We start from the raw sequence: 19,089 nt of genomic DNA, 5'->3' as shown, positions 1-19,089 counted from the left end.
GGGTGAGGGAGAGAAAAAGAAAATAATTTCAAAGGTGAAAGGTTGAAACAAGAATTTCAAAGTTCTTGCTTTAAAACAGCAGTTTTCATCCCTTGCCACACGTTGAAATCATCTGAGGCACTTTTATAAACTATAAATACCCAGGCCCTACTCACACCAATTAAATTAGAATCTCTGGGCATGGAATCCAGGCACTGGTATTTTTTAAAAGTAGCCTCACGCTCCTCCTTCCTGCCCCCACCACACACATTCTGATGTGTAGCCAAAGTTGAGAACAACAGTAATAAAGTAATTGAAATAATCAAGTACTTAATACTTATTTTAGGAAACACATTCATTTTGGATTAGTTTCTTATTTGCTTATGTACATCCAAGTATCTTGTGTAATCAACATGCCATACTTGGGTTCAGTTCATAGGACATGAAGCCTAATTTTACTATTTGATTTATTATAAAGATTTATATTTGTCTCTTTGTTTTGATGAAATGTTGTTGGTTATATCTGTGATTTATTGGGTGTCAAAAGCAACTCCTAATGGAAGCATAGATCCACTGATAATAGGATTATTTTTAGTTGTCCTGAATTATGTGCTTCAAAAAGGGAATGATGCCTTTATTTGTGTTTAGAAAGTCAAGTTGGTGGCAATGAATTAGACAGGCCACATAGACAGGCAGTTAGGCATTTACCACATACATGTGCTAGTGGATCTCACATCAATCCTACAATGTTAAATCTGCTTACCATTTTAGTAGTAAGCATCACCTTGGAGCCCTGATGGCGAAGTGGTTAAGAGCTCAGGCTGCTCATAAAAGGTCGGCAGTTTGAATCCACCAGCTGCCCCTTGGAAACCCTATGGGACAGTTCCATGCTGTCCTATAGCGTCGCTATGAGTCAGAATCGACTCGACGGCAACGGGTTTTTATCACCTTAGTACTATGAGATATTATTGCTAGTTTTGTGTAAATATAGGCTAATGTGTTTTATGTGAGTAAAATTCTCACTGACTTTGTTGAAATTTTTGGAAGTTTGTCTGTGAGGGACTGATAGCATACACGGATGGATGAAGATTTACACCACTACTAATCATAGATAGAACGCAGCACCTCATGGGAAAATTCTAAGGGGTGGTGCTGAAGAGGGTCAAAGACCACACTTATGTGCTCATTCTGTGCTGGTACCTTTACTCTTTGTGAGAGTTAGAGAAATGTAAGTAAAAGGGCTAAGTGAACAATATCTTAAGACATTTTCAGGTGAAAAGCATTGTTGATTTAATAGGAGTTATTTCAGATCTTTCAGTGCAAATATCTAACCATTTTATAGAAATATTTATTCATATGTTTCTACATACATTGTAACAATCTATGTATAAATAAGTTACCAGCCCACATCATTTTTTAAAAACCAGTCTGTCTTCTTCCTGTGATATTATGGCTAGTAACTATAATGATGTAGGCCCTTTTTTTATTTATAAGTGCAAAGTTAGAATTCTGAATTTGAACAAGTTCAGTTGACTGGAGTCCCAGAGGACTGAACCCAGTAGACACCTGGCTCATACTTTATTTCTTAAGGCTCCCTGCTGGTGCAATGGTTAAAGCACTCAGCTGTTAACCGAGAGGTTGGCAGTTCGAAACCACCAGCCTCTCTGTGGGAGAAAGATGTGGCAGTCTGCTTCTGTAAAGAGTTATAGCCTTGGAAACCCTATGGGGCAGTTTTACTCTGTGCTATTGGGTTGCTATGAGTCCAGAATCGACTTGATGGCAATGGGTTTGTTTTTTTTGGTTTTCTTTTGCTATCTTTGCAAAGTTCTGACTGAGTCAGGCTCTATTATGGATTGAATTGTGTCCCTCAAAAATGTGTGTCAACTTGGGTAGGTGATGATTCCCAGTATTATGTGGTTGTCTTCCATTTTGTGATCTGATGTGATTATCTATGTGTTGTTAATCCTACCCTCTATGATGTTAATGAGGCAAGATTAGAGGCAGTTATGTTAATGAGGCAGGACACAATCTACAGGATTAGGTTGTTATTTTGAGTCAATCTCTTGAGATATAAAAGAGAAGAGAGGAGAGGGACCTCATTACCACCAAGCAAGAAGAGCCAGGAGCAGGGTGTGTCCTTTGAACCCAGGATGCCTGTGGTGAGAAGCTGCTAGACCAGGGGGAGTTTGATGACAAGGACCTAACCCCAGAGCCGACAGAGAGAGAAAGCCTTCCCCTGGAGCTGGTGCTGAATTCGAACTTCTAGCCTCCTAAACTGTGAGAGATAAATTTCTGTTTGTTAAAGCCATCCACCTGTGGTATTTCTGTTATAACAGCACTAGATAATTAAGACAGGCCCTAAGAAAAGGGATCCATGATCCTGTGCCCCAAACACTAGATAGGATAGAATAAGGGAAGCTGTTAACTATTGAGGAATAAAAGGAAGGAATGAACAGCTTTCTGCAGATTGTTAACAATCAAACAACCAGCCCTTGAAATCATAATGAGGGTAAAGGGAGTTTTGTGTGTGTGTGTGGGCGGTAGGTGGTGGTGGGGTGGGGGTGGCCAAAATGTGTGTAGTAGATCCTGTTGATTGTTCTTTAGACATAAGGAGAATGTTTGTCTCTTAACCTGAACTTACAATCTCCCTTGACTATTGTATTCTGTGATCCTTTTCCATTACAGGTCATACTTGTAAATTTCAAAATTATTTGGATACGAACACTTTGGAGGTGGAGTTAGCGAGTAGTCATTTTCCTTAGCTTACTGATGAAAATTGTTAGGAGGATGCTGTGAGACAGTGATAGAAAAGGCATATGGGGAAAATGACATACTCAAAAGGAAGGAGAAGGACAGCACAGTGAGAAATATAACTACTGAGTGGATTGATCACTTACGGTTTTTTTCTTGGGTCGGAAACATTCTGGAAATCAGCTTAGTTGTAAGAATTCTTCTAGTGCAGTGGAATCTGGTGGTATGGGATCTTATCAAGTTGTAATAAACAAATACTAACGTTGGCTAGATGGGTGGTTGTACTGATGACATTCGGGATGTTGCATAACCACCTATTGATTCCTCATTATTTATGGTTATGATTTTAGGAGATGGCCATCCCTCTCCTAGGGGGCAGGGACGGCCTTTGCAGGCCAGAGGATTCCATTGGGCTGCCCAGGAAAATAGCCTGGCAGAAGCATTCACTGCCTGGTCTGATTTGGGATGTGAAGATGACCTTTAATTTTCCTCATTTATTTTTATTTCTAAATGTCTGTATTTGTTGTATTCTTCAATCTAAATGACTTCAGAAGTGTTTAAATTTCCACATGGTTTGGTTTTGGGAGGTGGGTAGCTTTGAGTTGTTAAAGGTAGTGTTATTGCTTTGTGGTCAAAATGTACTGACTGTATGATTTCTTCTTTTTGTCATTTATGAGATTTTCTTTATGGCCTAGTACCTGATCCTTTTTATAAGTGTTTCTTTAAAAAGAATGTTTATATCTGCTTCTGGGATGGGCTTCATAGACACTAAACTTTTCTTATATTGTGGAAACCTTAGAGAGTGTTTCATCTCTCATCCTGGCTCGTCCTACCTTTTCACATCCCACTGGGACTAGGATGTTGAGGGCACAGAGGTTGGGATAACATGGCTGGTAGGGCAGTACTGTACCAAACATTGCAGGAAAGGCCCCTTGCTTGAATCATTGCTAGTTACCTCATCATTTGTCGCAGATGACTTTTTTTTTTTAATTTTTCCTTTAAGGGACTGACTCTTTGAGGAAAACTTTTTCCTCTTTTTTTCTTTCAGTCAGTCGTGACTACTTGAGTCCTATGTAAGTAACAGAGTCATTTAAGAAGAATTTGTAATAAATGATAAAGCTCGTTTTTATGTATTCTGTGTATTAATTTCTGGGGAATGGGCTGGAGGCAAGATAGAGAAAGATTTCCGTACTTTATGAATGAGGGCATGGTGGAGATGAATTTGTTTATTTCTGTGTTCTTCCTCTTCTCTGTTTGTACACACCCTGTTCTCTGGAATGTATTACTCTTACCTTTCACGGAGATTGAGTGTAGCACTGTGGTGAAGAGTCTAGGTTCTGGAGCCAGTCTGCCTGGGTTTCTATCCAGTCTCCACTGCTTATTAGCTGAATGACTCTGGGCAAGTCACTAAATCTCTCTGTGTCTTGGTTTTCTCATGTGTACCATGGGAAATAGCACCTACTGCATAGGTTTGTTGTCAGGATTAAATGAGATATGTGTGAAGTGCTTAGAAGAGTATCCAATAAATATACCTAATAAAAACCACTTGCTGTTGAGTCACCTCCGACTGATGGCAACCCCATGTGTGTCAGAGTAGAGCTGTGCTCCATAGAGTTTTCAATGGCTGATTTTTGGGAAGTAGATTGCCAAGGGCTTTCTTCCAGGGAGCCTCGGGGTGGACTTGAACCTCCAATCTTTAGTTAGCAGCTGAGCACACTAATTGTTTGTACCACCCAGGGACTCCAAATATACCCAATAGTGCCCAGTAAATGTAAGCTGTTGTCATTATTCCATTGGGCAGGTGGGCAGTCTGCTTCACATTTGTCTGTGACATTACATCAGTTTGGATAAAGAAAGAATAAATTTCAGCTGTTTAACATTAAAAAGAAAAGAGCTAAATATTAACTACCTGATTTTTTAAAATATCCAAATATATGAATCTCTTGAGTATTATTGCAGTGACCACAAAGTTTAATTGTTATTGTCACTGCTTAAATGATGTTTTGCATTTTGGAGGAGAAGCTATCATTTATAGATGCCTTCATAATTCATATGTGCTGATTCAAGGAGCTCTCCATGTAGGTGGTCTGGTTTTTAGGCTTTATTAAAGTTAGTGTATCAAAAAAATTCTTCTGAAGATTTTAACTAATGTTAATAAGTTTTTTTTGTTCCCTTTGCAGCGTCAAAACTCCCGTTCAGTTTCTATGTATGGGCCATGAGGTAGAACTCAAAAGATTTCGGTAATTAACTATGATGGTCCTGCACATGTAATTGGACATTGGTGGAGGAGATACAGTTATGTTCACAAGTAGCCTATTCAGTTCTTTTTTTTTTTTTTTCTTTTCTTTTTTAAATTCAGTACCTTAATTAGGGCAATTAAAGAGAAAGCTTGGTCTGACTAAATTTAGTTCTTCAGCCTAAGGCTAGGTGTTTCGAAACCGATTAAGTCTAAGGGCATAGAATAAGACATATTTCATGCCTTAAAGTAAAACAATTCCAAGGTCTTTGACTGTAAGATAGATATACTAGGCCTTTGGGGACTCATGGGGATGGCAGGGGAGGGGGAAAGTTACCTGGCTAAGAATAATTTCTAAATTCACAACTTGTTTTTGCTGAGAGTAGCAATGATACTATATACCTTCAAAAATATTGACTTCTTCTTGTTTATATCTTGTAGAAAAGTCCTATGTTTTCAGGTAGCCTATCCATTGTCAGGATTATCCTGAAGTGGCTGTCAGTAGTTATTATTTGGGGGAAATTACCCATGAGGTCCCGGGTACTTGGGCTGGCATTTGGATTGTGGAATGTGAGGAGGGGAAGGGGGTTGTGGAGAGGACCCATGCGGATTCTGTGAATGGGAGTGTGACCTTAGTCCTCTGCTGGGGCTGCTAGTGGTAGGAAGGTGGATGCTGTTAGCTGTTGCACTCACCTCCAGCGAGCAAGTGGCCCATGCTGTGAGGCTGCTGTAAAGCATTTTCTGGGCAGCTGGCAAAGTCCTTTTCGTGTAGTACACAGGGTATGTGGAAGTGTTGTTAGAGACCTGGGCATTGTACCCAGCTCATAACTCATTCATTGTGGGACCTCAGTGATTGTCTCTTATTTTCTTTCTGTGAAGTGGAGAAATAATAACGCCACCTGCTTACCTGTAAGGGTGTTCTGAGGATTAATGAGTTAATCGTCTTGGATGAAGGCAGCAGTGCCTACCCTGGTCATAATTTTTATTGCCTCTCCTCAGAAGCTGCAGTTCGGAGGCAGGAGGTGGGCATAAAATAGGGGAAAGAAGATACAAATGAGTTGTCTGCAACTTAGTTGGTATATTTCAAGTCCAACTTCAGATCAGCTTTCCTTTCTAGCTGGGGAATTTCAACTAACCTGAAATTTCTACATTTTTTTTTTTTTAGAAATAATACCAAGCCAAATGTCTGACCTCCTGTTTGTGGGAAAAGAACAGATGCCTATTCTGAGAACATATTAATAAAGATGTCAGTAGTTTTCTCCTATTCTAAGGGAAGAAGATGGGTCAAAAGAGTGTAGATTTAAGTGGAGTTTGCTCTTATTTTCCCATTACCAATGTGCTCTTTTTGAGATAGTTGATATTGCTTCATTTTGTTGATTTTGCAAGTTTTTTTTTGACAGAGAAACATCATTGAGATGAAGCCAAAACAAAACAAAAGCATAAACAAAAAACATAAGCACATATACACAAATAGTTGCTGTAAATATCAAGGATGTCGGCCTGAAATTAAAATGTATAGACTGACATTCCTGCTTTTAAATTTTTTAGTAAACTAATTTAAACCAACAGTGAAAACTTCTGATTTCACCTTATAATGGAAAGTTTGACCTTTTTCAGTGTTTTTGGACTTACGGGTGTTGACATTGGGGTATTTTTGGTTAAAATTTGCTTCATCTCTCTATTGGCTCTTGGGATTTTGGTTAATCTTTGGTTGTGAAATAGCAAATGCTGTCAATTGTGTTGGTACAATGTAGTTTTCAAAGAAAAAGTCTCTAAAGGAGTGAATATGGTCTCCCCTCCTCCCCATGTGTAACTGTTAAAAAGAACACTGATGTCATGTGAATTCTTATTTTTTTGAGCTTGCTTTTGAAGTAACTTTCACAGAGAATTCCTGTTACCTAGAAATTGATGACAGACTTACACCATTTCCTTTTTTTTTCTTAGACGTTCCATCCTCAGAGCAGCCTGAACTGTTCCTAAAGAAACTTCAGCAGTGCTGTGTCATTTTTGACTTCATGGACACGCTATCTGATCTTAAAATGAAAGAATACAAGCGCTCCACTCTTAATGAACTGGTGGACTACATTACAATAAGCAGAGGCTGTTTGACAGAGCAGACTTACCCTGAAGTAGTTAGAATGGTGAGTTTCTTTTTTTCGCCGCGGACACTTATAAGCACCTTCCACAGCGACTTACAGGTGTATTTATTGCAGAGTGAGGTCACTGGAGGTCACCTCCACAAATGAGAGCCAACCTTCTGAGAGCTAAGCAAAAGTAGTCGGCACAGGACTAGAATTTGAAGAGAATGATTTCATGAGAATGAAATCCAGAACTTTTCAACTGCAACAGTATTGAAGGAATCAATGACTTCAAAATATGAAGCCACGATTGCCAGGGTGTTATTGGATTTCTGGCTTTGGGAAAAGAAAAAGACAAAGGAGAATTAACAAAAGTTTTAGATATGTATTTGAAAAATATTCAAGCCTGTTGGATGTTGTGACTTTATTTTTTTCCCTCTCTCTCTGTTCATTGTGGTATGTTAGAAATAGCTCTAAGTATAATAAAATTTGTGATTTGTAGAATCTAGTTAAGGCCTCTCTTGGCTTTATAACTAATCCTTTTTATAATCTGCCTGAAATCAGGGGCAATGTCTTATGATTTTTGAACAGTGTCTTGCACTTTGTTTGGTCATTAGGAGTTACGAGAAGGAATATTATTAGCATAATCCAAGTAATTTTGTTTTTATTGAGTCAGCAATTATATTACTTTTTCAAAAGCTGAGCCATAGTATAATCTCCCTGTTAGATTTCTGTGGGAGGGTTGCCTTTCTTGGCATCCTAGAAGGTCTTGGATCTAGGGAGCGCATGCTGTTCTGGGAGGTGTGTTCTACAAACTCATGAAATTATGCTACAGCGGCCCAAAAGGGTCAGTGCATCATTGGGAAGCCCACTGGGGGATCTGGCCCACTCTCTGTGTACTGCTGAAAATATCTAGCTTTTCTTTTTTTGCTGTTACCAGTTGTACTCAACAAATCCAGAAAAGGAAATCTATGATGGAGTAAATATGGTTAAAAAGAAATCATTCAGATTTGGGAAGAGACCTAAATTTGCCACAACTTGAAAGGCTTTAACAGATGTATGAAGGTCATTTCAAAACATCATCTAGTATGTTCCTCAGACCCATATCTGAATGTATGTTGCATTTGCTGTTAATATACAGGAATGCTGTGCTAGAATATTTGAGGCTAACTGTTAACATTGTGGCTCTTGAGCAGTGTTTCTCAACCAGGGATGATTTTGCCTCCCAGAGGACATTTGGCAATGTCTAGAGACATTTTTTGGTAGGAAAATATTTTGGACAGGGGGTGCTACTGGCATCTAGTGGGTAGAACAGGGATATTGCTATACCTCCTACGTGCACAGGACAACTCCTCCACAACAAAGAATTATCCAACCACAAACGTCAATAGTGCTGCTGCTGAGAAACCCTGCTCAAGAGTTTGCATGCTATCTGAACCTTTTAACCTGATACTTAGGATCTTCTCTAGTTCACCTGCCTCTGCAGAGCAGCATAGTCCCTTGGTTTCAGCCTACCTCTGTCCTTAGCCAACTATGTCCTTTCCCCAGAGGCATCTACTGTTTACATCTTTCTTCTGTATCCTTCCATGGATAGTCCATGATAGTGTCGTTCCCCACCCCCACCCCTCCCCCATTTCTGGATCTTCATGTATTCCCTGCCCCCTGCCTCTAATTCTAATTCTCATTGTCCCTTCAAAATATAGCATGAAGTGCTACCACCTTGAATAGCTCCACTGCTTTCTCCTTTCTTCAGTTTCTCTGCTTCTTTGCAGCCCAGCGTTTTGAAGTGTGCTCGTTTGCTGCTTTTTATGCTTTCACACATTTACCTGATTTTTCTAACTAGACTGAAGCACTTTTAATGCAGGGACTGTGTCCTGCACATGTCTGTGGCCCCCTAGCCCAGTGCACCTATGAGGCTGCTGCACTGGAATTTGTTGAATGAGTGAATGCGCTCCCTCTTAAAATGTGCGCTCCCAAATTATGATTAAGTTATTGATGTCATTGGGCTATATTTAGTTTTTAAGCCCAGTATTTAGCATAATACAAAAACTGTTTCATTCTTATAAACCAGCTTCTCCTGAAGGAGACTTATTTTCTCTTCTCTGTCATGCTCCTCTTCTTTCCCCAAGAAAGACTCCTATCATTTATGTGTGAATATGTGTTTTAAAATATACTTGAGCCCTACCGTAGGAGGTATTGACTCTATAGAATACATGCTATTCTAGGGTATTAGGAAATTTACTTCTAGATGGTAGTTTAGGGTTCTTAGAGGTATAATTCATTTTTCATAATCTGGTCATTTGTGAAATTGTTAGCTACTAATTTAACATAGTATTTAGATAGTTTGGGGGAATTTACAGAGAAGGATGTAGTGTGATACAGTAGAAGGAGAAAGGACTTTGCAATTAGAGGGACCTGGGTTCAAATGTTAGCCCTGGTCTCTTATTTGCTCCATCATCTTGGTCATGATGCTAAGACATCTGTCAGACCTGGGGAAGGGTGGCCATAGCCCCTCCTACCTCCCTCTGTAAATATTCCACTGAAGTAAAATTGTATTTGGTTTGCAAATCAAGGTTCTAACCACCTCAAGCACACATTCAGCCTGGTAAATAGTGCTTCTGTTATGTAGGAAGAGTTGGAAACAATTCCCCCCTTGGTGCCTCTTTCTCCCTCTGTTTTGCCACCTCTAAGCTCCTTGTACGTAAAAATTCTGGCATTGCTTTTTCTCACTTTCCTTATCTGTATCACACTTGCCTTTTGGGGATTTTGTGAGGATTGGTGAAGATGTGTGTATAATTCTTAGAATAGTCCCTAGCCATGGCAAACACTCTATAAATAATACTATTAAGCATTAAATAAACAATACTGTTGTTATGTTTTGATGATTTTTGTTATTAGATTCTTGATTTTTATAATCATTGGTAGAACCCACAATTCATATTTGTGGACCTAAAATGTTCTATCAGCTAGGTGTTAGTATTCCTCCACCTCAGTAGTTCTCAGATTCTGTAATTCCAGGACGATCCTGCCTGTTGACTAGTCACTGTCCCCATCTACTCTTCTTTCTTGTTGCTGTAGAACAGAACCACCTCCCTAGGATTACTGAGGGAAATGATAATGCTTTTAACGAACTATCAGTGAAATGATAGCTGGCTTTTACAAACCAGCATGAGTGATGACTTATGATGGCATGTTATGGTAGCAGCATTATTACCAAAAGCCTTTGATCCAACCTGATGGGACATATACTTTGAGAGTTGCTAGTCCTGTTAGAGGAAGGAAAGAATGATAGATGAAAGTAATGAGTTGTGGGAATCATTTCTAACAATTAAGCCTGGATACCACCTACAGACTTCTAGGATTAAGAAAGAAAAACAACTCTTTATGTGTAAACCAAACCAAACTAAACCAAATGAAACAATATAGCCTGTAAGTTAACCTACAGAAGAGTAGTCTTGGGGAGTGGAAAAAGCCTCAGAGAATGGAGAAGCCACTATACTAATTTCTCATCTTCCACTTAACTAGTGGTGGGATCTTGGATAATTCATTTCTTCCATAAGCCTCAATTTCTCTTATTGTAAATGGAGGGAGTTGTTGATACTCTTTCACATTCTTCCAACTCTGAAAAATACCAACTGTTGTGAATAACACAGCCTCAGAAATTTAGAATAGATTCTCTCATTCTTATTGTTTACAAACTATTGTCCAAGTGGTTGCTAACGTTTGTTACATGCATTTCTCATGGGCTCTTATCTGATGGAAAAATGAGAATCAGGACTTTTAGTTCATTAGGCGTTGGTACATTCTGCTTTGCATCATCTCAAGTGTCAGGCTTCTGTCCTTCAGACAGTATTTTTACCACACTATGCTAATGTTTTCTTTTTGGTTCCGTTGCCATGTATCTATTTGAAAGATTTCTTAGAATTTTTGGCTGTTTAAGTAATCTTGTGTTAATTCTTATTTACCTCAACTCTGTTTATTTTATACTCTGTACTTGCACATCTTTCTTTTCAAAAATATCTCTTTTGGGGATGTGTCAAATGTGAGATGCAGTCTCCTTGGTAATTGTTTTAATTAATTCCAAGTAATGTTTATTGAATGACTTTGAGGCACTCTCTTATATTTTGATGATAAAAAAGACAGGGCCCTGCTCTGTTGATGAGCTTACAGTCTGATAGGGAAGATTCTTACGTGCACAAATAACAAGTTAATGTCATATGTGTACCAATAGAAGTATGTTCAAAGCAAGGAAGGAGTAGAGAGAAGGGGTGATTAATTGGGAGTAGAGGTGGTCAAGGAAGGCTTTAAAGAATGAGTAAAAGCTGAGTAGGGTTGTAAAAGATGAATATGTATTTTCCAAGTGTCCGAAATAGTGTTAAAATGAAAAAAGAGAATTATATGATAGGGAGGAATCTTCAAACCACACGGTATATTCAGGAAAATAGAAGTAGTGCTGTATTATTACAGCATTAAGTGTGTTTGTGTTGGAGGATAGGGATGGTGAATGGAGGCAATTGAAGATCTAGCTGTGGACCAAATCCTGAAAGAAACTTAAAGACAGTGGATGATAACTATTGCAAGGTTTTAAGCAGGGGAGTGACATGGTCAGATTTGTTTTACGATGGCAGTGGGGCAGATAGAGGGGCCATCTATGGAGGTGGCCGACACTGAAGGTAGAGAGAGCATTGATCAGAGAAATTGTGGAGGCCTAAGCCAAGGCATGGAAGTAGAGAAGGGAGAGGAAAGAATGGTGTTCTGAGATTCACTTAGGAGGTGAAATGGAAGCTACTTAATTTTTGTGTGATTGCAGTGATAGAGAGAAGACGTCTAGGATAACTTTGAGAATTAGGTGGTGTGTGGTGCTCCTGCTTGAAAAAGATACAGCAGGTGGGAGAGCAGGTTTTGGAAGGAAGCTGAGGAATTGACTTTTAATGTGTGAACTTCAGGGTTTCTATGGGAGACCTAGATGTGGAAAGCTGGAGATTGGTGCTTGTCAGCATGGGAGTAGGACAGGGGAGAAAAAAAACAATAATAGAACCCCAGATAATACAAGAGAATCATTGTGTTTCAATGCAATGGTACAGGTGGAAACTAGTGAGTTTAGCAGTGGATAAAATAAGAGGAAGATGAGATGATGATTATTGATAATGATCACATATACAGTTGTGACTCTTGGGTGTACTGTCTTCACAAGAGTAAAATCCTGTCACTTCTCTCCTGCAGGAAGTATATAACCTTGTTGTGCTGGTTGTTTGCTGCTATTATTTTCATATTTTGTCTTTGTAGCTTGGCTTTTCTTGATTTCAGAGTCTGCCCACCCCCAACCTGTGGTTGAATATCTATATATTTCATATCGTGGAATATATAACTTTCTAAAGCTAATGTAGTTTTAAGGTAAAATATGTTGAACAGTTTCTTTTTGTCTATTAAGATCTTCTCTTGACACCCTTATATTTTTTTTTGCCCCAATAGCTTTCTTTTTTTTTTTTAACTCCAGTCTAAAATTATACCCCGTCACTTGGTTATCTAAGTGCTTTATCTTTTATACATTATTTAACTGGAAATGACAACTCTGGTTAGCCTTCTAATAGAATAATCTGGTTTTGTAGACAATTCTGAAGTTGCAGGGAAAGGTCTGAGTCTGCCTATGCATATTCTTAGGAGTGCTTTGTTAACTTCACTACATACTCTACTGGCTGAAAGACAGAGTCTCTTTTCATAAAATAGCTATCTAAAAGTAGCCTTGGGAATGATAACGACCAGGGGAAATATGAAATTTCCATTTCTCATCTTCCCTGCATATGATAACTATACATCCTGGCTAGAAATTATTTTGAAAGTGACTCTTAAGACTCAAAGGAGATAAGATCTATAGGTGGTGGGTTAGTAGCAAAAGCACCATTTGAGAGTGGGGTGTTTACAAGATTGGAAATGTAAATAATGGAATATCTGAGATACTTAGGAACTAAAGTCATTGGGAAAAATTTTTGAGCATGCAGTAAGTCCAAAATATAGGGCCTAAGAATTAAGTTAGCAATAGAAGAATTCCTTGGTACTTAGGAAAGAATTTAGGTTATAATAATAAAGATTACCAAAAGACATTTTTAGGATGAGATCAGGAAGAGTTCACTGCTCAAGGTTAGGATCAGATTGTTAGCATTTGTAATTTATAAGAGGGTAGAGAAACTGGGCAGGCACTTGGTCCTTTCCGTAATTATTGTTTAAAACTGGCACTCTGTGCTACTCCAGTTAATGCTCATTTATCAGTATTTATTTAGCATCTTAGGGGGTCCATAGATTGGTTTCATGGGATCACTGAACCCTTGATATTAAGTGCAAAATTTTGTGTGTTCTGTGTATTTTTGTGGGAGAGGATCTGTAGCTTTTTATTAGATTCTCAAAGGTGTATCTGACTCCACAATAGTTTAAGATCGATTTTACCATTTGTGCAGTGCTCTGCTAGATGCTGCTCTGCTGGAAAAGGTAAGAGGAGGTTAGAGCAGGTCCTCCCATTTAAGTCAGTAACTGAAGATGAAAAATGAAGCTGTTAGAATGATTTCACCAATGGAACCATCTGTACCCAGAGTTTTGTCTGTGGAAAGGTTTTTAATAGTACATTCGGTTTCTTCAATACGTGCATGACTATTCAGATTTTCTGTTTTATCTGTGCTAGTTTTGGTAGGTTGTTGTAATAGTTGCACAGTTTAGAATTGCAGTCATATACTCCTTAGAACTCTTCACAAAGGTGTTGTCTTAGTCATCTAGTGCTGCAATAACAGAAATACCACAAGTGGATGGCTTTAACAAAGAGAAGTTTATTTCCTCACAGTAAGGTAGGCTAAAAGTCCAAATTCAGGGCATCAGCTCCAGGGGAAGGCTTTCTCTGTCTCTTGGCCTTCTCATCAGTCTTCCCGAAGACTAGGAGCTTCTCCATGCAGGGACCCCGGCTCCAAAGGACGCGCTGTGCTCCCAGCACTGCTTTCTTGATGGTATGAGATCCCCCCTCTCTTCTCGCTTCCCTTTCCTTTTTATCTCTTGAGAGATAAAAGGTGGTGCAGGCCACACCCCAGGGAAACTCCTTTTACGTTGGATCAGGGATGTGACCTGGGTAAGGGTGCTACAATCCCACCCTAATTCTCTTTAACATAAAATTACAATCACAAAATGGAGGACTACCACACAACACTAGGGATCATGGCCCAGCCAAATTGATACACACATTTTTTTGGGGGACGTAATTCAATCCATGACAGGTGTGTACTAATGAATGATTGCCAGCACCTGGTATACCTTCTATTATTAGCAGCATAATGTCAGTCTGCATAACAACCCTCATGAGGTAGGTAGTATAAAAGCGATCATTTTATAGATGTGGTAAAGGAAGTACAAAGAGGGAAAGAAACTTGCTCAAAGCCACCTAACGGGTGACTGGCAGAGCTGAGATTTGAACCTAGGCTCCAAAGTCCATACTCTTAACTGCTCTGCCATACTACTTCCCTGGGATCATTCTTTCCAATAAGAATGAGAACCATAATCCCAGAGATTGGCTTCTTGCCCCTGTACTGTGTCTTTTCCTTGAGCTCTTCCACATAGGTAATAAGACCTTTGAGTAAGCCTTCCAATGTTATCTTTTGTTGCTGCTAACAAGGTCAGATCAAATGGTAGACTCTGGTATTAAATGTTCATTTTTACTTAAGAAAGAGCGCCCCCCAACTCTCTTCTCCCCAGTAGCATATATAATAACTTTGTGTTGCTTTTGTGTTATTCCTGAGTTGAGAACAGTGCTTCTCAAACTTCTTCCCTACCCTACCACTCCCTCACAGTATGTACTAATGCATAGTGATTGAGGGGTGAGGAAGGGCTCAGGAGAAGGGCTGTGTATTTCAAAACTCTCCCCATCCCCGACATCTAGGTCAATTGGCATAGCAAAGCTTATTAAGAAAATGTTCTGCATCCTACTTTGGTGAGTGGTATCTGGGGTCTTAAAAGCTTGCAAGCGGCCATCTAAGAAACATCAATTGGTCCCAACCATCAGGAGTAAAGGAGAATGAAGAACACCAAAGACACAAGGAAAGTATTAGTCCAGGAGACGGAAAGGGCCACATAAACCAGAGACTTCATCAGCCTGAGACCAGAAGAACTAGATGGTACCTGGCTACCACCAATGACCGCCTTGACAGGGAACACAACAGAGAGTCCCGGATGGAGCAGGAGAAAGGTGGGTTGCAGAACTCAAATTCTAGTAAGAAGACCAGACTTAATGGTCTGACTAAGACTGGAGGAACCCTGGAAAGCATGGCCCCCAGATTCTCTATCAGCCCAGAACTAAAACAATTTCCGAGGCCAACTCTTCAGACAGTGATTGGGCTGGACAGTGGGACATAAAGTGATACTCGTGAGGAGTGTGCGTCTTAGCTCATGTAGATACAAGAGACTAAATGGGCAGCTTCTGTCCGGAGGTGAGATGGGAAGGCAGAGAGGGTTAGGAGCTGGTTGAATGGACATGGGGTATCAGGGGTGGAAAAGGAGGAGTGTGCTGTCACAGTAAAGGGAGAGCAATTAGGGTCAGATAACAATGTATGTATAAATTTTTGTATGGGAGACTAATTTGCAATGTAAGCTTCAATTAAAAACAAAAAACAAAAAAACCTCTCCCCGTCCTATCCAAAATACAGTCCCTGAGATGATTCTCTCCCTTAAATTCATATGCTCCCCCCATGTCTTTCCTATCCCACCATTAGAAGTTCCAGAGAAGGGTCTCCTTTTGCCCAGAGGTGCTCCTCATCTAATGGTATTAGCTTAGTGATGCCTTACCTTTGCAACCTTAGAGGTACCTCACCTTTGCAGCTTGGCTGTCAGTAAATTGTTTGGACTCATAGAAGACTGATACAGAAATTCAATAGGCCAGTATGGGAATTTACAGTGAGAAAAGCACTGCTCAGTGGATAGCTGTCTGGGTATGTTTGAACCCTGCCTTCTTTCCCTGCAGGCAAGTGTTATGGGCAGCCAAGGAATCCTTAAGTTGCTCGGTCAGCCAGATTTGGAGCAAGGGGAGTTAGTTAGCTGATTTGAACATCCCACCATCTCCATGATGCACCCCCTAATCCTTGGAAGTACTTAGGTGTGTACAGCCTGCTTTTCCTTGTTGTTGTCCTTCTCGTGTCAGTGGTATGGACAGACAGACCTGGGCCTAGTCTGGTCACTTACTTTGTGCTCTTGGGTGAGTCTCAACACTCAAAGCTTGTTATCCCACTATAACCTCATTGTTGTGAAAATTAAATTGTGAAAATTGTTTAGCACAGTGCTAGGTACATAAAGTAGCTATTGTCATTATTGCTATCGATACTCATGGATGGCTCACCTGCCACCTCTGATAGACTTAACCTTTTTTAGATGAATTAATACATTTTGTGGTCACAGTGTAGTCTATTAGCATGAAAAATTTATGTCTCTTTAAGGTGACTTTCTGTATCTTTTCTCTGAATGTGTTGATTTTAAGCTGTAATTCTACCAGGGAAATCTTTTTTTTCTTTTATTGTGCTTTAAGTGAAAGTTTACAATTCAAGTTGGTCTCTCATACAAAAATTTATACCTACATTGTTTTGTGACGCTACTTGCTCTCCCTATACTGTGACAGCACACTCTTCCTTTCAACCAGCTCTCATCCCTTTCTGCCTTCTCATCTCGCCTCTGGACAGGAACTGCCCATTTAGTCTCATGTATCTGCTTGAGCTAAGAAGCACGCTCTTCACAAGTATCATTTTATGTCCCATAGTCCAGTCTAATCTTTGTCGGAAGAGCTGGCCTGAGGCATGGTTTTAGTTTTGGGCTAACAGGGAGCCCGGCGGCCTTGTCTTCCAGGGTCCCTCCAGTCTCAATCAAACCATTAAATCTGGTCTTTTTACTAGAATTTGAGTTCTGCACCCCACTTTTCTCCTGCTCCATCAGGGACTCTGTTGTGTTCCCTGTCAGCGTGCTCATTGTGGTAGCCGGGCACCATCTAGTTCTTCTTCTACCAGGGAAATCTTATTTTCATCTATTTTTTTGGGAGCGGGGGAAGGCCTCCTTGTAAATCTGTGTGTACCTATGAGTATATAATCATATATACATGGGTGTATATACTGCCTTCACATCACATAAATAAAAGTTTTCCTGATATACTTCATATTCATGTCCCTACTATATTAATAATTTACCATTTCTCTCCTGCAAAAATTGTCTCTTAAGGAATCTGACAGGGATTTTTGATGTGTTTCATTTTAATTTAAATGTGCTAAGGAGAGGGTTTTTACTTAGAAGCAGCTGAGCTACTAATGATTGCTATTTGCTTCATTTATGTGCTGTAGTCTGTCTGGCTTAACTGCTTTAAAGATTGTTCAGAGTTTTCAATATACTTAAAATTATTTGACAGCTGTGGCTTACTAGCACTGATATATCCAGTAATATCATCTCACTGTAATGAGAATACTCCTCTTTTCCTACCCCTTCCCCCCACTAGCTGGCAGCAGAATTTTGCAGGATAAGTTACAGTACTGCATTCAAGTTTTGGTTTCTATTTTTTTCCCACCTTTTAATTTAATCTTGGAACTGAAAGGGTAGTTTAGAGATGTAAGCAATACTTCTGGAAAAATCTATTAAGAAAATGGATGAAAAATGGTTGGAAAATGTTGCCTGTGGTATATCCATATGGGTCTTGGATAATTCCAGCACTTGGTGTTAGTTTGTACAGTTTGGCTGTCTCTACTGAGGAGAGACAGAAATGAGAGAGAGATTTATTGGTTGATTCTCTAAGGAGAAAGCTGATTATATCACAGTAGTGTATTATTAGTCCTGGAAAAAGCTGGGAAAATGAGTGTCCTCAACATGGAATTCTGAGAGATGGTAAGTAATGCTGGAGGCAAGAATTTGGCAAGAAAACAATGAGCAGGTCATTTCCAGGAGGCAGTTGGCTGCTGACCAATATTAAAAACCAAACTTGATCTGTAGATGAAAACAAGAAATATGCTATCTAGTGACTTGTGAGAAGGAAGTTGCCTTTGGAAAGTGGGGATAAGATAAGGGACTTCTACAATAAAAATGTAATTACATTGATGAATAGAGGGAGGTGAGGGTCAGCAGGGCAGTGGAAAGGGAAACGGAAGGACTAGAGCTTGCATCTGGGAGTCAGTACTGGGCAAGGAGGAGCATTGCTAGGAGGGTGACGCATATAAGAGAGGATGTTTCTGAATAAAAATAGGACTGGTAATAACTACTTGGTAAGTTGGAGAGCAAATTAATTTTTTTAATAAAGCAGATAAGCAAACTGTATTGGAGAATATGCTGTTTCCTGAGTTTTCAGAAATGTAGGCAGTGGCTGGGCACATAGGTAATTAATGGGCTTCTTTGAAACACTGTGGAATTTCCTTTATTGAAGTAGTTAAGTCCTTTATGAAAATAGGGTAGGGCACTCTGGGATAATGCAGACCCCTTCCTTTTGGGGAATTTTTTAACTTTTTTTCTTAGAAAAGTTAGAAAAATTTATTAAGCTTAGACTGAAGTATAGATGCTGGAAGATTGAATTTTGCATTTGTGTTGTCCTCAGTAACACAGTAGGGAGTCTAATGTCTTATTCTGGAAAATAAGAGTAGTTATTTTCGGGGTAAAAATAATCAGAAGGTAGTACTCTTGGAATGCGTGTTTAAACTGTAAGCTAACAGGGTCAGTGGTCAGTTCCTGCACCTAGAGCCCTCTCTTGTAGTTTCCTTCAGAGGAACTTAAATCCACCCTTCTGCCTCCTCCCAAGACAAGGCCACCATGCCCTAGAGAGGCCCATGAAGGAGGTCTCTCTGTTTTCCCTTTGTGTGGTATATCTTACTCAATTCATAAGGAGTACTTTTAATCTATGGAAAGAATTTGTCAGATGTAGTTCAGGTGTGTTTTTGTTTTAATTGGTCACCAGCTAGCTCAGGGCTCTGAAATGTCACAGAGACGGACAGACAGACAGACAGACAGACAGACAGACAGACAGACACACACACACACACACACACACACACACACACACAC

The 19,089-nt window shown here is 39.6% G+C and overlaps 1 protein-coding gene across 5 annotated transcripts in view; it reads left to right on the top strand.

Moving 5' to 3' along the window:
• Positions 1-19,089, top strand: part of PPP2R5E (protein phosphatase 2 regulatory subunit B'epsilon) — a 166,277-nt gene that overhangs the window by 82,698 nt on the left and 64,490 nt on the right. For 3 of the 5 annotated variants that reach the window (XM_004370937.2, XM_012560046.2, XM_023726264.1), the window contains one exon: positions 6,911-7,107. In XM_004370937.2, coding sequence (XP_004370994.1) covers positions 6,911-7,107 — 197 coding nt within the window. Of the gene's footprint in view, positions 1-4,438; positions 4,971-5,570; positions 6,213-6,910; positions 7,108-19,089 lie in introns of those variants that run through there. The other 2 variants (XM_023726265.1, XM_023726266.1) reach the window with 2 other exon arrangements.

The sequence above is a fragment of the Trichechus manatus genome, unplaced genomic scaffold, assembly GCF_000243295.1.
Source record: "Trichechus manatus latirostris isolate Lorelei unplaced genomic scaffold, TriManLat1.0 scaffold00010, whole genome shotgun sequence".
Taxonomy (NCBI): domain Eukaryota; kingdom Metazoa; phylum Chordata; class Mammalia; order Sirenia; family Trichechidae; genus Trichechus; species Trichechus manatus.
This window is presented reverse-complemented; position numbering and strand designations above follow the sequence as displayed.